The following is a 21,236-nucleotide window of genomic DNA, read 5'->3' as shown; positions in this document are numbered from 1 at the left end:
GTATTGCAACAACGTTCATACTGTTCAAGAACTGCAGCAGAATATTTACGATGAGACTGCAGCAATTCCAGCTTCGATGCGCCTTCAGCAATTGGTTAACCAGGGCTCAAAGTGCCAAGAGATGAATGGTGGTCACTTTCAGCATATGTTATACTCAGGTTAGTAATGTATTTCTTTCCCTCTGCATTTGTACCCCGGAACTCTGTTCTCTGGGCCACTTTTGTTTTCCCCACACTGTCGTCACTGCTAAGCGATTAACGCATACTGCAAACAGTACCACTCCTGTCAGACTCTACTGGATTAGATCAGCAACCTCGATGTGGAAGTTAACCAGAAGCCTGATGGTGAAGTGAGGCACAGAGTATATAGGAAGCACACCACCACAGATGTATACTTACATTCATTCTCCTCCCATCACCCTACACAGAAGGAATGGGCCCTGCACACTTTATCGAAGAGTGTCCACAGGATTATATAACGCTATATCTAAAAGCTGCAGTGCAAAACCTCATGTCCATTTTGGAGCCACTGGTTATGGCAGCAAGACGACAAACAAACCTATGGCGACAGAAGATTAAGGCAGGACAGAAGGAAGCGAAAGCAACTACGTACAACCATATGTTCAAGGTGTCACTGGACTTGTGGGCACAATTCCCCACCAAGCAGGTATCAAGCCGATTTTTCGAAGCAGCAGGAGAATAAAAGACCTTGGCACACCGAAAGATGCAGTTGACAGGCTGCATGCTGCTAGAGTTTTCGAAGTCGGGTGGGGAGTGCGACTGGAGCGTGTAGGCGAGACAGGACAGTCGATCAGCATGCGGTGTCTCAACATGAAACATATATTGCACTAAGATAACACGCCAACTAAAAATTTGGAAGTTTGTTGAAAGGTCCTGTGGGATGAAACTCCTAAGGTCATCGGTCCCTAAGCTTTCGCACTACTTAAGCTAACTTAAACTGACTTACGCTAAGGACAGCACACACAGCCATGCCCATGGGAGGACTCGAACCTCCGACGGGGGGAGCCGCTCGGGCCGTGGCAACGCGGCAAGTCGGCGGTGACAGAACACCGGGACGGCAGCGGAGGGAGATTACGGAGGCGATGCAAATAACCGAGCGACCCTCCGACGTGGGTCAAGGGGCCGGGTACAGGCTTCCGGCGCCTCGGCTGCCAGCAGTAACGCTAAGGCAGGGCAGTCGACGTGAAGCGGCGCAGACGGGCGAGCAGGAGAGCCCAGTGGCCGCAGGTGCTGTGAGTACCGACACGCCTCAGCCGGCATCAGGCAGCAAGTAAAGGGCGCGCTGCATCACACCTGCGACCGTTTCTCATTTGCCTGTCTCCACCAGTGGCAAGGAATAACGAATAACGCAAACACCAATCAAGAAGGTCAACTTCTACCAATACAATGAAACAATGCAAGCACCAATAAAGGCCGTCTAACATTCGTTCCCCTCAGTTTCAATACCCTATAAGAGTACGGTAACAACCTCTTTCGCCAGTATGTAAGAAGAAAAACCTTTCTCATTCAGCAGTTATGCAAAACATTCTGAGGAAGGCCGTTTGAAAAAGTGAAACTTGAGATTTTTACACACTGGCAATTCGGTTACGTACCCCCCATCCATGACAGCATGCCACGGTGTTCCTGTCACTATATTTTCGATCCAGTCGCACACCTGGTTAAGCACCTCACAGGGAAGTACGTTGATGAGTCTAAGCATTATTACTACCAGCTAAAGAGGAGGCCGGTCCGCCCACGGAATGCAATACAGCAGCAGCAATAGGTGGCATGAATTAGATAAATTCTCAGTAGATTGCCAGAGATGCGCCAGGTGTCTACATACAAATCATGCAAATTACGGGCCGGTGGGTTGTGAGCGAGGAGCTGACACCTAGTACCGCCCCAGACGTCTTCTGTCGGTTAAAGGTCAGGTGAATTTGGTGACCACGACATCAACGTAAATTCAGTATTATGCTCACCCAACTATGGTAGTAAGATCCTCGCCTTGTAACTCGGGCAGTTACCACACTGGAAGATGGCGCCGCCGTCGGGGAAGCCATGACGCAAGAAGGGACGTAGGTGGCTCGCTGTACAGTAGTGGCCACGTACTTCACTGAAGGCAGTGACGGCGCCTCCGGCCCGTGCCACAGCCTCATGACAGCCAAGGTAAGTGCCACCCACAGCACGTCCCTGCTTCCATTGTCCTGCGTCCATGACTCGGTGCGTCTATTGAGCAGCTGGATGACATCGTGTCCGCACATGATCATCGATCTGCTGCAAAATTAAACTTCATTCATCCGACACGTTTTCATTGATACGTCTTAGAATCTTGATGATCCCGAGCCCAATGCAGTAGTAATGGACGATGTCGTAGGTTCGACACGGAAACACTGAAACATAACTGTTGTTCCGATAATTGTGTTGTTTCTCTCTTTAAATAAATTTGGTATCGTTAAGTAAGGCATGTAATAGTGTCTTTTCGTCGTATGAAAGCTGTGAGTACCCTTGGAAAGGCAATCACCTAGCTGTGTATTAAATCATCAACTTATGAGATGAGACCTATTCTTTGAAAGACATTTGTTTTATATAATTTACGTAACTGTAAAAATGCGCATCGATTACGCAGTCAAAGAAACATTTTAACAGAAACTGAACTGAGCCTTCCGCTTCCATCCAAACAAAAAATATGACGATAAATACACACGTAGATCTTCAGATATTATCGTACTTCTGCTTGTAATGTGAAAGCGTAAAGAAGGCCGTCTTTAAGCCATAAAAGGAATCCGGGTTGTTCTTTTCCAAATAATAGAAGCCTTTACCCAACCAAAAACTGGCCTCCTTCTGACAACGTTCAGGAGCCGACACCAGAAGGCGGGCGTCTTCGACCGCTTTCGTGTTTCCTGTGCCAAAGCTGTGCCAAACTGGGAACATGATATTCTAGTATGGAACACGATGCATATATAATTATCAGATTAAAATTGAAAAAATTGAAATACATTTAATGTAATTTATTTATTTATTCTTTTGTCAAACTGGAGGCAGAAATACTTGTTCAATCAGTTTTTACTGCCGAACTCCGCCCGACGACTAGCGCGGTCGGACACTAATTTTGACACGTTCCTTTTTTTTTTGATCTTACCACTCACCATCCCGGTGCGTATGAGTGCGAGAGTAGGTGCTGTCAGTTCCGCCACTGCACAATGAACACCCCCACCACTCAGTTTGAACAGGCGGGCGGTTGAGCAGGAAAGGCGGCCATGTTAAACAGACGGGGGATGAGGTGAAGACGGAACGGGGGAAGTCGAAGTGAGACACACGTCGACTGGTAAGAAAATATGTAAGAACGAAGCAGTTTCTTGTAAAAAGCGGTCACAGCGGTTGTGCTAGAATCAATTTAGATGGGAGAGCTTTCAATGAAGTTTTAATTAATTTGGTTTCATGAATTTCACTGCAAATGTTGTGGACTTCAACATGAGGCCTTATGAAATGTGAAACATCAGTTAACGGCCATACTAGTGTTCCACGTTTGTGCGAAACCTCATGCTGTTGCTAAAGCGACATAACTTTGGTTAATTATGTCAATAAATTAAAATTTCTCTTTCTTTCTTTTACTTGGTAGTATGTTGGAGCCATTTACTTGGGAGCTGCCTAACCTATCGAAATATCGATGTTATGTACTACCACCAGTGCTTAGTAGCCGGCCGGGATGGCCGAGCGGTTCTAGACGCTACAGTCTGGAACCGGGCGACCGCTACGGTCGCAGGTTCGAATCCTGCCTCGAGCATGGATGTGTGTGATGTCCTTAGGTTAGTTAGGTTTAAGTCGTTCTAAGTTCTAAGGGACTGATGACCTCAGATGTTAAGTCCCATAGTGCTCAGAGCCATTTGAACCATTTGAGCTTAGTAGTCTATGGAGTGAATAGTTTCCAAGGATATAAATTTTCTGTGGTAATTTTAGTGTAATTTGTTGGGTCTCTTTATGAATAGCGTGCTTGTGTGTGTGTGTGTGTGTGTGTGTGTGTGTGTGTGTGTGTGTGTGTGTCGAGGGGGGGCGGCTCATGTTTCCACGATGTACTTCTTGCCATGCTTTAAAAACATTTCATTACTATGGGTGACCACTCCTCGCATATTTTGCAAGTGATCTTCGATTTATATGGAAATTTAATTTAATTTAGAGCATATTCTATGAAGCTAGTATTTAGCCACGTGGCTGCGCGAGTGGAAATTAGATAGAAAACCTGTGCAATGTACTATCTTTCCGAAATATTTAACGCACTGCGAAATCACGGAAAGTAATATGAGCGAATGTACAAACCCATTATGTGGGAATTTAATTCAATATTACTGTGTTTCTTTGTGAGTTGTGTCTGATCACAAGGACATGCTTTCTGTAGCCTAGACCTCCCCCCCCCCTTTTTCACATTATTTTACAGTTTGGTTAATTAATCGGTTCATAGAGAAAGATATTAGGGAATAGATATAATTTTTGTAGATAAATTTTCAGATTTGTAGAGATTTTTCTTTGTGTTTTGTGTTCACAGACGTGTAAGTGATGCGTGCCATACAACAAGATTAAAATAGTACTAGTGACCCGATTTATACCCCGATTGAACTCATTAGGTCAATCTGACATTAATTATGCCTGGTGGTTTGTTTGAGGTAGGAAATTCAAAAAATCTGGGAGAGGTTTCATTGTGGTTTGAATTGAGCAAGCATACTGGACATAAGCGACTATATTGCATTAAATACTGATGTGAACAGGACTGACAGTATGCGTTTGTGTTGCCATTTGATTTGAAGTAATGCATAGCCATTGAGGAGAGGTAAACGAGATGAGACAAAAGAACTTTTCTTAAACTGCTGACCATCATTTTTGCATATGTTTGTGGTACGCAGGATGGCTTGGGTTAAATGCATGCACGTGTATGAGAAGTGCGATGTTTGATGATGATCTTGTCTAATTCATAACCCTTCTCCTAAAGAGGAGTCATGTGTCATAGTAGATAGTAGTAATGAGACCATGCCGATAGATTGTTACCTTGACTTCCACCCACTGTGGAGTCAGACACTGACAGTGTGTGAATTTCGTGTTTTTCTTGCTTTCAAAGAATGAAAATAAATACAGATCTAGAATAAATCCTTGTTTCGGTGGTATTCCAGTTCATCCAGTCTCAAGAAAAATAATTTTATCCAATTATTGTCTTTACATTTGGTATTTCTTTACGCTGTTCTAATAATCTAGGAGAGAATGCTGTTAAAGGAATGCTATGTCAAATTTAAAAAAGGAAGTGTTACGAGCTCTGGTAGAGTATGTTTTGTGCTATGGCCACTCGATCTTTCTCTTGCATTATCCGTTGCTATGTTTTGCTACTTTAGTCAGTTTCTAAATGTTTACTGAGGATTCACATAGACCAAGCTCGTAAATAAATTATCAGGCTCATTAATTGAACTGTTGAAAGACCAGTTGCTAACCATGGGACACAACGCACCTAAATATTAAGAGCAAACCTATCAATGTGCAAAGATTCACTGATCTATGAACAGATAAACGAAAATTAGGATACACGGCTAACCTTGCAATACGTAGGGTTCGCCTTCTGCGGACGCCCGGTCAAAAACGCATGCTGGACAGTGAGTTCCCGAACATTCGTGCTCTCAGCAGTACTTTATTGTGGCCAGATATGTAACACATCACCGCCTATCTTGATTTATAGAGAGGGCAAGCCTCCAACCTCTTCCCTTAATCAGAGCGGCTTATATCTGTGTATTTCCCTATTTGCGGCCCGTACCTTTGCTGCAATGATTCCCCATTTCTTACTGCTCGAGTTAAACACTGGTACTTTCCTGACGGTGTCATGTGACTGCACGTGACGCACTGTTCCTCAGTCCCCCAGTCACCAGTGGATATAACACTTTAGATCGTCCGTGTACTTTTATCAGAAAACGTATATGTACTGAACCAAGAAACATTTCGAATGTCTAGAAACGGTGAAAAAACTTGCTTTCTTGTAACCGTGGCACTGATGATGTTATATCTGAAGAGAGCGAGTTGAGTTTCTTAAAATGCTTACTTCGAGAAACCATGCTCATTTCCGAGGAGATTATTTTGCTCCAGGTAGATAGCAATATTTGACCTAAGAATAAGGTTTCCATGGCAAAAAAAGTCCTGGATATGGAGAACCTAAGACACCAACAGCAGCCAGCTGATCCAGATGTGCAAGAGACAGAGTAACACCACGTACAGAACGCCCCTGATTATCAAGTGCGAGACTGACTTTTTGTGGCATCTCTGCCGGTTAGACGATGACCGCTGCAGGGAGGATCATTGGTTGACTCCGAGGGAACAAGATACCAGCTCGGAAACCAGCGTTGCTCGGTTATTTATTTATTCCAATCTTCTATTAGTCCACATTCTCCTCCATCGTTTCTCTGTCCGTTTACCCATCTCTCTGTCCATCTCCTCATCCCCATCTCTCTGTCCCCTCCTGCCCCTCTCTCTGTCGATCTCCTCCTTCCTCCTTTCTCTGTCTATCTCCTCCTCTCCTCTCTCCATCCATCCCCTTTCTCTTCATCCACCTCTCCTCCCTCCTGTCCTTGTCCATCATCTCCACCCCTTCCTCTCTCTGGCCATCTTCACCATCCTCTCTCTCTATCCATCTTCTCCATCTTCCACTCTCTGTCCATCTCCTCCTGCCTCTGCGTTTGCCCGTCTCCTCCAACTACTGTAAGTAGGCTGTTTAGGTTTTTTTATTGGTAACGCCGCCACCACGTAGCGCTCTGTATGAAAATCACTGGCTGTGCTGTGTGCAGTCTGTAGCTGGTTTGCATTGTTGTCTGCCATTGTACTGTCGGGCAGCGGCAACTGGATGCTAATAGCGCGTAGCGTTGCGCAGTTGGAGGTGAGCCGCCAGCAGTGGTGGATGTGGGGAGAGAAATGACGGAGTTTTGAAATTTGTAAGACTGGATGTCATGAACTGCTATATATATTATGACTATTAAGGTAAATACATTGTTTGTTCTGTATTAAAATCTTTCATTTGCTAACTATGCCTATCTGTAGTTAGTGCCTTCCGTAGACTGAATCTTTTTATTTAGCTGGCAGTAGTGGTGTTCGCTGTATTGCAGTAGTTCGAGTAACGAAGATTTTTGCGAGGTATGTGATCTGTGAAACATATAGGTTAACCGTTAATGTTAGTCAGGGCCATTCTCTTGTAGGGATTATTAAAAGTCAGATTGCGTTGCGCTAAAAATATTGTGTGTCAGTTTAAGCACAATTTTTCCAAGGGGAGGTTTCACTACTATCTGCCCTCACCCCAGTAGTAGGCTGGTGGTTCTTAGCGCTACAGTATTCCTTCCAAGACTGTAACTATCAGGTTTACCATATTTGACTGAAATCGTTCCAAGCGTTTAGGGTACGCTTTTTACCTGTAGCTTTCCTCGCATGCGAAAATGTCAAATATATTTCACAAGTATTTATATTTCGCGGGTATCTGTACACATATTTCACCTGTATGTCCAGCGAATTTCGCCCTGAAGTTTCATTTTCACGCAGCTTAATGTCTATGAGGTCGTATCTCCTGAGTTATGTTCTGTACAAGGATATAATTTTGCAAGCTATATGTTCCTACTGTGTGCGAAATGTGTTGTGTGAAGAGTTTGCAGCAAAGAAGTAACAAACTAAAACGTCATGCATGATGCAATAGTTTGTCACCCATGTCAGAGGCTAGCACCACGTGTCGTAAAATGATACATTTTTCTATATAGATTCAGGGGAATATATGGATGCTGCCTGCGCAATGTGTTTCGAATAGCATTAGTAGCGAAGAAGTAAGAGATTTTTATAATTTGTTAAGCAGGATGTGGCTGTTTTTAAGGTGTCTCAGTATTTGACGACATATCTCCTGAACTATATGTCACACAATGATATATTTTGTATGTAAATTCAATTGCGCGTGTGGATAACGTCTGTGAAGAATGTTGCGAATAGGGTTAGTATCAACAAAGTAATAAATTCAAAGGCCTTGCGTGCTGCGGTGGTTTTTTTACGTTTTTAGTGTTTATGATGTCGTACTTCCTGAACCAGGTGTCGTAAAACGATGTAATTTTCTGCTACATCGTTGGTGCCTGAGAATAGTGTCTGAAAAACATGTCACCAATACAGTTAATAGTAAAGAAGTAATAAATTTAAACGTGATGGTTCATGTGGCAGTTTTAATGTATAATAGAGAAAATGTAGTAAGCGACACTTTTTTTCATCGTTTTGTGGTGACTGTCAGAGAGAAAAAGTTTCGTAAAGGTTTCACATTAAGTCTAATGTTAGTTGCAAGTCTCTAAGTTCCTCATTCTCAAATACTGGATGACTAAAGTGTGGGTACACTCGCATTGTGGACTACTCTGTTTTTTCACTCCTGCCCCTTTGATATCTGGGGGGCTCTTAACCTCACATTGATTCTTTCCAGATAGTAAATGATACGAGTATGTGTACCATGTTTGGTAGAAATCGGTCCAGTGGTTTAGGAGAAGATGTGCAATATACATACCCCTGTACATACACCCACACATTTTTATAATGTGTTTGGATTTGCTTGATAATGGTCATGTTTAAAATGACTACCAATGTGCACTGTGCTGATACATAAAAAATGCTCGTCTTTTCTAGAGCAAAACGTTAGCAACGAAATCTCCTTTTCGTTCCTGTGTTTCAAACCGCGGCCTTCCGCTCCATCCAGTTGCCGCTCCTACCCCTCTCACTTAAATTCCCTGTTGTTTGTCTAGGTTTCCACTCCTCTTCATCCTTCTCTCATTTTCGTTTCTCTTCTTGGTACTGTTTTTCTTAGGAAACTGTGTTTCATCTGTAAAGGACACCCCAAGTAGGACACTAGTCCGACCATTCTCGGGTATTGCACCAGTGTTTAGGGTCCGTACTAGAATGGACTGAAGGAAGAGTTCGAAGCAATTCAGAGGGAGGCTGGTAGATTTGTCACCAGTAGATTCGAACAGAACATAAGTGTTAAACAGATCCTTTGGAACTCAAATGTGGATGCCTGCAAGGAAGGTGACGTTCTTTTCGGGGAACATAGTTGAGAAAATATAGAGAACAGGAATTTGAAGGTGACTGCAGAGAGATTCCACTGCCGCTAACACACATTTCGCATAAGAACCGCGAAGGTAACATAGCAAAAATGAGGGTTCTTACGGAGGCATACAGAGAGTCGTTTTTCCATGCTCTACTGGAGAGTGGTACAGGAAAGGAAATGGATAGTAGTGGTGTATGGTACCCTTCGTCATGCACCGTAGGGTAGCTTGTGCAGTATGCATGTAGACGTAGATGTACGCCTGTTCCAGCTCTTAATACCTTAAGGTAAAAATTAGGTGTGGTTTTCTTTAGAACGACGTTGCATAAAATTAGGTGTGGTTTTCTTTAGAACGACGTTGCATTGAAATACCTAGTGGACTGTGCCAGATAGCATTTGTGCTATGTTCTTAGCTAACGAACTCGTACGAAATCAAGTTCCAAAAACTACAATTTTAAACAACAAATGTCGCTTCTTTTAATCGTATTCATGCAATATTGTGGTACAAAACACACACACACACATACACATACACAATACGAGGTGAGGGGGGGAGGGGGTAGGTCATGTGTTATTAACTCTATACGTCACTATTGCGGAAACTTGCAATCTGTAATTTGTGTCCTAAGAGAATACGAAATCAAGATTGGCACATAATTAATCAAGAAACTAAGGTTATTTAATCCATGACAGTTATGCTGAAAATACAGAAAAGAGGTATTAATTCAGGACACGCTCTTATTTACAGCTCCATGAAACATTGGCTACTCAGGACGATCTTGCACTGCCGGTTTTTGCAAAATACCATATTTAAGTCCTTCTCTGAAACAATGCACGCAAGGAGTCCAGTGCGCTTCCAAAAACTGTAACGATCACAGAATTCAGTAGAGCTGCTATCAGACTTCGATACTTCACGGAATGTGTGACTTTCAGCCACGAACAGTAGAAGGCGTTGCTTGGTTGTGCGGGAGAGTGCCTCCCTCCTGTGTCCCGCGGACTGCGCTGCTCAGCGTCTGTCATCGAGGAGAGTCTGCAGCGGCCTGTGGCGACAGCGGTGCCCTCCCCTCCCTTCCCCGCCCCTCCCCACCGACCTCTACAAAGTAACAGCCACTCCCCCAGCACCACGTGGCCAGCGGCCTGCGCTGTGGCTCAATCGGCAGCCGGCCGCCGCCGCCGAACTTCGTTACTACGGAGGTGCCGCTGAGGTGAGTGCTATCTTAGCGAAGACGTACGTTTCACTTTGTTAGTCGTAGTGCTGCACCAAATTCAACACAGGCGATAACAGTAAGAATTCGCGCAGCCGTCCACAAAAGCTAGAAATAGGTCTGCACCTCTAAACAGCATTTCCTCAGTCAGACGAACGGAATATCTACGGAACGTCACTTTCGCAGCGACTAGACGCAGTTTGACGGCGTGCGCTCTCTCTCGCTGCGTCTGTTCACACTTTACGGAAGTCTCCAGTGAGCAAAGTCGCAATTTGCCAACCATACCTAATATCCGAAAGCAAATGGCCACAGGCTACGTCAGAGAAGTAACTGTGCGGTTCGGACAGACGCCAACTGGCAGCAGCACTTCTCACGTTCGTGTGTAGTTTCACCCACACAGAGTTTCAGGAAGAGACGAAGTATCCACTGAAGTGACAAGTCATGGGATAGCGATATGCACATATTCAAGTTCTGGGAGTATGTTAACGTCGTACCAAAGGACAGTGCATTGACGGGCCTGTCGTTTCTCCTTAGGTCAGTTATGTGAAAAGGTTTAGGTTTCCGACGCGATTACTGCCAGAAGACGGAAATCAACAGACTCTGAACACGGAATGGTAATTGAAGCGAGACGAGCCTGAGATTCTATTTCGGAAATCGTTAGGGATTTCAGTATACCAAGATCCAAAGTGTCGACACTGTGCCGAGAACACCAAATCTCAGACGTAACCTGCCACCACGGACTTAACGACCGAGAGCAGAGGCGTTTGCGCAGACAACACTGCGTCAAGAAACAGCAGAAATCAGTGTGGGACGTACGAAGAACGTATACGTCAGGAGAACGCGGCAAAATGTGGCGTTAATTGGTTATGGCAGCAGACGGCCGTGGCGGGTGCCTTTGCTAACAGCACGACACCGTCTGCAGAGCCTCTCCTGGGCTGTTGCTCGTATCGGTTATACCCTAAACGACTGGAAAACCGTGGCCTGCTAACGTGAGTCACGATTTCAGTTGGTAAGAACTGATGTTAGGGTTCGAGAGTGGTGCAGACTCCACGAACCCATGCACCCAGTCATCAACAAGGCGCTGTGAAAACAGGTGGTGGTTCCATAATGGTTCGGGCTGTGCTTACATGGAATGGGCTGGATTCTTTGGTCCAACTCTACCGATCATTGACTGGAAATGCTTTTGTTCGGCTATTTAGAGACCATTTGCAGCCATTCATCGAATTTATGCTCTCAAATAACGATGGAATTTTTATGGATGACTATGCGTCAAGCCATTGGGCACAATTGTTAGAGACCAGTATGAACATTCTGAACATTTCGACCGAATAATGTGACCACCCAGATCGCCCCATGTACATCTCTTTGAACGTCTATCTGACATAGTCGAGAGATCAGTTCCAGCACAAAATTCTGCATCTTGAACATTTTCTCAATTACGGACGGCTATAGAGGCAGCATGGCTCAGTGTTTCTGCAGCGGACTTCCAAGGACTTTTTCAGTCCATGCCACGTCCAGTTGCGGCACTACGCCGGTCGAAATAACGTCCGACGCGGTGTTAGGAGGCGCCCCGGGGCTTTTGTCACCTCATTGTATAACTGAGGTTCAGAGAGGGATTTTCAGCTTTTATAGCTAAGTCCTAATAGCTCATCGGTAAGAACAAGGAAGAATCTGTATGTTATGATACTTACAGTGTTGAGTTTACAGATTACGCTGTAAAAAAGGCAGTTGTTCAGTATTCCTTTTCGGCCTTTGCTCTTTAGTAATACACTGGCTTACAAGCTTCATTCGGAACAGCTACACAATCTTCTCGCGTTATTACTGGAGTGACAGCGTCGTGTAGCAACAACAATTCAGCAAGTTTTCGTGTCGTCATCTTCAGAGGAAGACTAATGAGTATAGCACACTGGACTCACATTCGGGACGACGACCATTCAAGCCCGCGTCCGGCCATCTTGATTTAGGTTTTCCGTGATTTCTCTAAATCGCTCCAGGCAAACGCAGGGACAGTTCCTTTTAAAGGGCACAGCCGACTTCCTTCCTTTTCCTTCCTTAATCCGATGAGACCGTTGACCTCGCTGTCTGGTCTCCTCCCCCAAAAACAACCAAACGCAACTAATGGGTACGAAAGAATTTGATGACGAGTGGGAAACTTACGACACGTTGCTACAAGCCACAATGCCTGTTAGCTAGTCTCATGGGATCTTCGGCTGACGTTTGTTTAGCAATCTTTCTGACGGTTAGGCAACACGAGTGGCTGGCATTTTCAAAGGATTACCTTCCACTGCTGGAGGCAGACTGGAGTGGAGCCTGTGGCAGGAGAATATACGTACCTGTCGCCTCAGAGTCTACGGACTTTTCCTCGTTGCCTAAGAAGTAACTGATATTAGAGAGCTGGGCCAGCCCAGCCCAGATACTGTTACGAGAAAGAAAGGTCCGACACTGTCAAGCTGCTCTCTCACAGGTACAGTGAAAAAGCCAGGACTCCCTCAATGCCAGTACGTGGTAAATAACACACTGGTAAATGAGAGGCACTGCAACTCTTAAACAGAAGTTCACTTGCTGCAGTTCTATTCGTGCCAAAGCAATACGTAAGAAAGTGACCTCGAGTTTATCATATTCAATCTTAGTTTATTGAAGAAAGATATTAATCATTTTCTTTCAAAAACTCGAGAGCAGTTTAAAACATACCGTCATTAATTTTGACATTATAGCATAAATATATGTTCCTGACATTTTTTGATCTTCTGATAAACCAGGTCTATCTATGTCTGTAGCCTCATACTCTATACAAGAACATTCACGAAATGCTGCCTCGCCTAACTCTCGAACATTCATTTCCGTGTGGGCCCAAAGCACAAAGAATGAATTGGTACATACGCTCAACTGCTCAATTGGTATCTAGGGTTGAGAACACAATTTAGTATCCACATCATCTACGTAGCACTAACGCTACGTAATCGGAAGTGTATCGGCAGTTTTATCTACACTTCAAGCCACAGAAGGTTCATAACAAAAGTGATAAGGAGGGCCATAACGTGTTGGAATAGGACGTACGTGTATGTGTGTGTGTGTGTGTGTCTGTGTGTGTGTGAGTGTGTGTGTGTGTGTGTGTGTGTGCGTGTGTGTGTGATGCATTTAGTACCTGATCTTTATGTTCTGATTCTAGTTTTAAATTAATTAAAAAGTTTGCAGCTTCAGAAAGAAACTATCGTTACTAGCCTATATAAGAAAAATTTTGCGAATTAACCTTAACAATAAATGTAATCTTAAATATTAATTAACGTTTCATAACCTGAAGTGGGTACACTATTACTTCATAGGAAGTACAGGATGTTGAGACTTGCTTAGAAAGCAATTCACACGTATGAGACTGCTGGTTTGTCTATGAAACTGATTTCCACAAACATCTATTTGCCTCACAATTTCGTTTCTATGTTTTGAACCTTTATGATCCTCAGTGCCTCAATATTAATACATCGACTATTTTTCAGTTCAGTATAACCAATTTCGATCTCCATCGATCATCTTCAGTTCTAAAGACAAAGTGAAACTTAATAAGCACTTTCTGTTATTTTTTTAATTGTAGGGAAGTACGGGTTGCTGATGCAATTGCGTAAATAAATCCAACAGTCATTTACAATATTTTCTGCATTTTGTAAAACAGTAGACAGTGTCTATTCAGTTTTATTTTGTTTTTAGATCTGAAGATTACCTAGGGAGGTCGAAACCAGCCATACTGTTTGCAAAATGTGCGAGTGAAAAATAATAGTGTTTTACATATCAATACAGTTTCTGATATTTGCCATAACGAATATCTCTTCACACTGAAAACTTCAGCATAGGTTATTAAGCAACAGTAAAGAACTGGGATACTCTCTTTAAAATTCTGAAGGTATCATGGGTAAAACACGTGGACCGAAAGGCTATTTACAACTTGTATAGTAAACAGACGGCAATTATAAGAGTCGAAGGCCATAAAAGCGATGCAACGGTTGAGAAGGGAGTGAGACATGGTTTGAAGCCTTTCCTCGATGTTATTCGATCCTTACATTGAGCGAGCACTAAACGAAACCGAAAAAACATTTTGGTAGCAATTGAAGTCCAGGGAGAAGAAATAAAAAATTCAAGGTTTGCCAATGACACTGTAATTCTGTCAGAGACAGTAAATAACTTCAAAGAGCATTTGAACGGAATGGACAGTGTCTTGAAAGGAGGATATCAGATAGACATGAACAAAAGCAAAACAAGGATAATGGAATATAGTCGAATTAAATCAGGTGATGCCGAGGAAACTAGAGTAGGAAACGAGACGCCTAAAGTAGTAGATGATTGTTGCTACTTGGTCAGTAAAATACCTGAAGATGATCGAAGTAGAGAGGATATAAAATGTAGACTGGCAATGGCAAGAAAAGCGTTCCTGAAGAACAGAAATTTGTTAACATCGAATATAGATTTAAGGGTTAGCAAGTTTTTTTTTTTTTCTGGACGTACTTTAATGGAGTGTATCCACCTGTGGAAGTGAATCATGTGCGATAACGGTTTACATAAGAGGACAACAGAGGCTCTTGAAATGTGCTACAGAAGAATGCTGATGATTAGATGGGTAGATCATGTAACTGATGAAGTGGTGCTGAACAGAACAGAGACAAGAAATTTATAACACAAACTGACCAGTAGAAGGTATCGGTTGATTCTGTTGATAGGACTCATTCGGAGACTTCAATGGATCACAAATTTAGTATTGGAGGGAAATGAGGGGGATAAAAGTCGCAGAGGAATACCAAGCGATGTGGTAAGCGGATTCAGAAGAACAATGTTGTAGTAGTTATTCGGAGATGAAAACGCTCGCACAGGATGGAGTAGCAAGGACAGATGCATCAAATCAGTCTTGGGACTGAAGACCGCAAGAACAACAAAGGGTAACTACTATTATTGTAGACTTGGTCTAAAATACACAGATTTTCTGGAAGAATGCAATAATTGTGTAGTTTAAATATGGTCTTGCCATTGGTGCCCTTAATACACTTATTTTTTGTTTTTTGCCAATGGCACACTTAAGAATTTTACTTTACTCTACCAAACAGCAACTTAAAATATTTTTTAATCTAGTCTTTGATCACAATATCAATTTTTTTCAGTCAGTAATGACCATCCTCAGATCTACAATATAAAAATACACTCCTGGAAATTGAAATAAGAACACCGTCAATTCATTGTCCCAGGAAGGGGAAACTTTATTGACACATTCCTGGGGTCAGATACATCACATGATCACACTGACAGAACCACAGGCACATAGACACAGGCAACAGAGCATGCACAATGTCGGCAGTAGTACAGTGTATATCCACCTTTCGCAGCAATGCAGGCTGCTGTTCTCCCATGGAGACGATCGTAGAGATGCTGGATGTAGTCCTGTGGAACGGCTTGCCATGCCATTTCCACCTGGCGCCTCAGTTGGACCAGCGTTCGTGCTGGACGTGCAGACCGCGTGAGACGACGCTTCATCCAGTCCCAAACATGCTCAATGGGGGACAGATCCGGAGATCTTGCTGGCCAGGGTAGTTGACTTACACCTTCTAGAGCACGTTGGGTGGCACGGGATACATGCGGACGTGCATTGTCCTGTTGGAACAGCAAGTTCCCTTGCCGGTCTAGGAATGGTAGAACGATGGGTTCGATGACGGTTTGGATGTACCGTGCACTATTCAGTGTCCCCTCGACGATCACCAGAGGTGTACGGCCAGTGTAGGAGATCGCTCCCCACACCATTATGCCGGGTGTTGGCCCTGTGTGCCTCGCTCGTATGCAGTCCTGATTGTGGCGCTCACCTGCACGGCGCCAAACACGCATACGACCATCATTGGCACCAAGGCACAAGCGACTCTCATCGCTGAAGACGACACGTCTCCATTCGTCCCTCCATTCGCGCCTGTCGCGACACCATTGGAGGCGGGCTGCACGATGTTGGGGCGTGAGCGGAAGACAGCCTAACGGTGTGCGGGACCGTAGCCCAGCTTCATGGAGACAGTCGCGAATGGTCCTCGCCGATACCCCAGGAGTAACAGTGTCCCTAATTTGCTGGGAAGTGGCGGTGCGGTCCCCTACGGCAGTGCGTAGGATCCTACGGTCTTGGCGTGCATCCGTGCATCGATGAGGTCCGGTTCCAGGTCGACGGGCACGTGCACCTTCCGCCGACCACTGGCGACAACATCGATGTACTGTGGAGACCTCACGGCCCACGTGTTGAGCAATTCGGCGGTACGCCCACCCGGCCTCCCGCATGCCCACTATACGCCCTCGCTCAAAGTCCATCAACTGCACATACGGTTCACGTCCACGCTGTCGCGGCATGCTACCAGTGTTAAAGACTGCGATGGAGCTCCGTATGCCACGGCAAACTGGCTGATACTGACGGCGGCGGTACACAAATGCTGCGCAGCTAGCGCCATTCGACGGCCAACACCGCGGTTCCTGGTGTGTCCGCTGTGCCGTGCGTGTGATCATTGCTTGTACAGCCCTCTCGCAGTGTCCGGAGCAAGTATGGTGGGTCTGACACACCGGTGTCAAAGTGTTCTTTTTTCCATTTCCAGGAGTGTATATACACATAGTGAGCAGTGTGTGTTTCAACACAATGCAGCATTACGTATCATAATATACTATCTTAGAACCAGGGAAATGTACAGGTAAAATACTGTAAAAAGTACCTTTTCTACACCATGTCCTAAAGCGATATGGCCTTAATGGCAACGTCAAAACATATAAATATACTCATCACAGAATCGTCACATGGATCTAAAATAAGGTGTAGAATAGGACACATCGTCCATACAGTAGTTTTTGCAACTAGCTACTGAAGTACATTTCCCTGGTTGCATGATAGTATATTATGGTAGGTAATGCTGTATTGTGTTGAAAGACACACTGCTCATTATGTGTATACATTTTTATATTGTAGATATTGTGATCAAAGGCTGGAATAAAGAACATTTGGCAGTATTTGATCACTGTCCATATACGTGACTATGTCGCAGCTGGTGGAACAGCAACTTGCCATGCTTACATACAACGCTTACAACTACACACTGCGACTAATGTAAATTAGCTGGAAAAGAAAAAATTCTGTCAGTACAGTAAATTATATTTTCAATTTGGAGGTAATAAATGGTTGAATACAGAATATTCACCCTCAGTAACGCCAGTCACGTTATGCGACACTCGTCGCAAGCCCGTTATAAGAAGAGCATTTCGCGCTTCCCTCCAGATGGCTGCCGACTGCTGGTCGATGTGTGTGTCAGCGGTGCTGGCCGCCACTTCGCTCCTCATCTTGTGGTGGCGCCGCTACGTCGGCAGCTTCTCTGGCCGCGGCATCCCGTACGCCACGCCTTTGCCTCTGGTGGGCAACATGATGGACGTTCTGCTCAACAGGAAGTCGGTGCCCGACGTCCTCGTCGACCTGTACCGTAAGATGGCGCCGCACCCCTACGCAGGTGCCTTCTCGTTCATGATCCCTCTCTTGATGGTCAGAGATCCCGACCTGATACGCGCCATCACCGTCAAGGACTTTGACCACTTCACCGACCACATGGAGTTCATCAACGCAGACAGAAGCAATCTTCTGTCACAGCGCATGCTTCTTGCATTGAAAGGTAAGCACATTCACGACCGTACGTCCTCTATGCAGCCTGCAGTGGCGCTACAGCCTCAAAACTGCTCTGTCTCCTATTTCTGGAGTTTGAAGTTTTTGTCACTGTTCTTTAATGATTTCTTGTTGGGAAACAGCTGATTGTGAAGTAGTTAAAAAGTGTGGATCCCCACTACAAAATATGATGGAACAACATGACACAATGATCTCTCCCACTGCTTCTTGCTTGGTTATTCCAATGGACAGTTACTACATCACACGTTGTGATTCATGTGGCCAGTCCATGTCCTTTTAAAAACTGGTTTAAATAATATCCGACATCTGAGAATGTCAGAGACCACGCAACGGGGCCTGGGTAAACATTCCATCTCCGGTGTCGCCAGATGAAGACTGCGTGGTCTGTCGGGTTTTGTAATCTAAAATTCTGCTGCCTATGAACGCCTGAAAAAACACTGACAATTTTCATAGAGTTTACGTGGCTCCAACTAAAACACATGAACTCTTAGTAGGATGAAAGTTGTAGGGCAATGGGATTGTTGGTATACAATTAACCACATTATTTCCTATTCTGACTTTATTACAATATTTTTGTGAAGATTAATAAAATACATGTTTATTTGCCGGTCAAGACTTGGAATTGTCACACTGACTATCATACATAGGTTCTTGAAACTTTACGCACACATTAATAATATGTCCATGTGAAAAGCAGATAACAATTGCGTAATTTCAGTCACAAGTTTTTATTCTAGAACTGTTTCAATCTGATAATCAAAATTAAGAGTATTTTTCTATAACTAATCAAGATGTATTTTTCTTCCTGTTGGTAGTACATTACCGTATGTAGCCTACTTTACCCCAAATAGTATCCTGAAACATCTCAAAAAATTTCAAACCTCTAGCTCCAACAGATTTTTTTGCATAAAATAAACATTTCAGAAAATTTAATTCTCAGGAAATTTAATTTATAGTTATATTTAATGTTTGCTTCACCTCTGTTATTCCTGATGCCTTCTAGCTGCATGTCTTCTTGGTTTCTAAATTCTTAATTTTTCTCTCCTTTCTGTGTTCCTCGTTTAGTTGCCTCAAGGGCCCACTAACCATTTTTGGCCACTCTCGTGGATGGAACTACCATCAGTAATTGCCTCAAAGTGAAGCCATAATATGTTCCCAGGAACTCTAGATCTTGAGACTAGTAGCAATGCATTTTTTGCAGGAATAATAACAACCTTCGGTAATCATGAAATAGCAAAAACTGAAACTACTGAAATATTTACAAGCAATACAACTCTCGAAAACCAAAAATATACAAGACAAAGCGTATCTTCTAACAGGATTACCACCTCGAGAAACAGCTGTATATAGTATCTTTTTCGAATGGCGTTCTAATGACAATATTTCACAAGCGAAAGCAGCGGAAACGTGGGTGTGGTCTAGCGCCGAGTGATCTTTAAGTTGGCTTACAAATAATTTCCCCGTGTCCAGTTCAATTCTTTTAACCACTGTTTTGCTCAAAAAACTCTAAGCATCGCTTTAAGATGAAAAACAACAAATCGATTTTTTAAGCGAATCCGCAAGTGACCTTAATAATGTATCGAAGTAGAGCTGAACGTTGAGATTTTGTCTATGGTGACCAGAGGGTTGTATTAATCGAGAAAATGTGAATGTCACTTGATATTTTCACGAGAAGCTAGAGCAATAAATGTATGTTTCCCCATTTCGTTGTTTACGATTACCGTCATAGTTTTTTTTTTTTCCCCGCAGGACAGATTTCTAAAATTTGTTACCCTCCTCGCCTTATCTCAGGATGACGGAGAAACTACAGTATGTTATAAAGAAGTAACGAAAGTTCCATTTACCAGTCATCAGATCAGTATATAGGGAAGCAAACGATGAATTTTGGTTTCATGTTCTGAACAATTGGATGCTTGCTATCTGTGGACGACAACTGATGATTGTTTTTATGCATTTCTCTTCTCTTCCGACAGACATTCTCGATAACTGTAGAGAGTCAGGCAGCACGGAAAAAAATCAAATGTGAGAGTATCAAACTTATCCTTTTTATTTAAGTTTATTTAAATTTTCCATCCAGGTAACAGTGGGTATACATGAAAAGTTTTCACAGACAAATATATCGTTATCTGGAAATCCTTAAATGCACTCTTCTCGCAGTACTATTATATGACAAGCCTACATCACACTTACGTAAATTAATATCGAAATACAACAGCACTTCTTGGAAGACAATTACCTCTCGAAATAAATTAGGTTTACAACATGTATTGTGCCTGCTTATGCTTTAGGAATGGCTAGTGTGTGATCTAAAATTTTATACGACGTATCTGCGCTGGGTAATACACATGTCCAAATCAAATATGGTTTATAGAAGAGAGCTGACGCTTAATGAATTGGGTATACCTTCGCCTGTGATGCTGCTAAGTGTCCGGATTTGTGCAGCGAAGGTAATGGACGCTCTGGTAGAGATAAGAAGAACTGTACACATTAGTTTCGCAGTCGCTATACGGAATACCAGCATTAACTGAAAATGACATCCGCGTGTTAACTGTTTTGTAATTAGTCCCACAGCAGCCTTTATCAATAATATATGAACATCTGTGTTAATTTGCATTGCTTTTGTGAAAGTGTCCAATAGTAACTTGATTTCGCTATGTGTTAGTTCACCCAATTTAGGATTTTTTAATTTATCTAGTACGTTTCTGTGTTACTACACTATAAGCGTATTGCTAAATGCACGCATTGCATCATTCCATACAGCGTTGATTCTCTGGTTGCCAGTAGCACTTCAGTAGTGATGTTACTTGAAGAAATCTTCTAGTCTTGTATTCAGTGAATAAGGGACGAAGAGTGCGATGTAGTGTTACTTTTTGAGAGACGTGTTTAGTGCGAACAATATTGTTCCTCGTTCTCCAACGTTCAGGATGCTATTCCGTTACCAGAATCACTGACAGACCTTAAAAAGTGCGATAACCTAATAGCCCGAAAAAGCGGACGGAAAAGGGAAGCAAAGAAACCATATGGAACTGACTGTTTTTGTGATTGAACTACTGTGTTATTGTGTAGTTTCAGTGACACTAACAGAATGTATGAGGAAGAGCGAAGAAGTGAAACAAATGCGGGTGAGTACAAAGCGAAACTTACGTAGTACATACTTATACTGACTGAGAAAATGTTGTTGTAAAGTAGATGATACTGCCGCATAAACGTCGGATATTAAGAACATAGCCGGAGGAGCATGAAAATAATTGTCAGCATTCACTCAAACCTTATGCAATGTGCGTATGGAAGACATG

General features: G+C 43.3%; 1 protein-coding gene across 1 annotated transcript in view; it reads left to right on the top strand.

Annotated features, from left to right (window-relative positions):
- The first annotated feature begins 10,094 nt into the window (after nt 1-10,094).
- LOC126335589 (cytochrome P450 9e2-like) overlaps nt 10,095-21,236 on the top strand; it is an 84,487-nt gene continuing 73,345 nt past the window's right edge. Inside the window, exons 1-2 of the mRNA XM_049999028.1 lie at nt 10,095-10,277; nt 17,545-17,929. Coding sequence (XP_049854985.1) covers nt 17,545-17,929 — 385 coding nt within the window. The 5' untranslated portion in view covers nt 10,095-10,277. The remainder of the gene's footprint in view (nt 10,278-17,544; nt 17,930-21,236) is intronic.

Source organism: Schistocerca gregaria, chromosome 2, assembly GCF_023897955.1.
Source record: "Schistocerca gregaria isolate iqSchGreg1 chromosome 2, iqSchGreg1.2, whole genome shotgun sequence".
NCBI classification, from domain to species: domain Eukaryota; kingdom Metazoa; phylum Arthropoda; class Insecta; order Orthoptera; family Acrididae; genus Schistocerca; species Schistocerca gregaria.
Note: the sequence above shows the minus strand (reverse complement) of the source record. Positions and strands in the feature narration are given on the sequence as shown.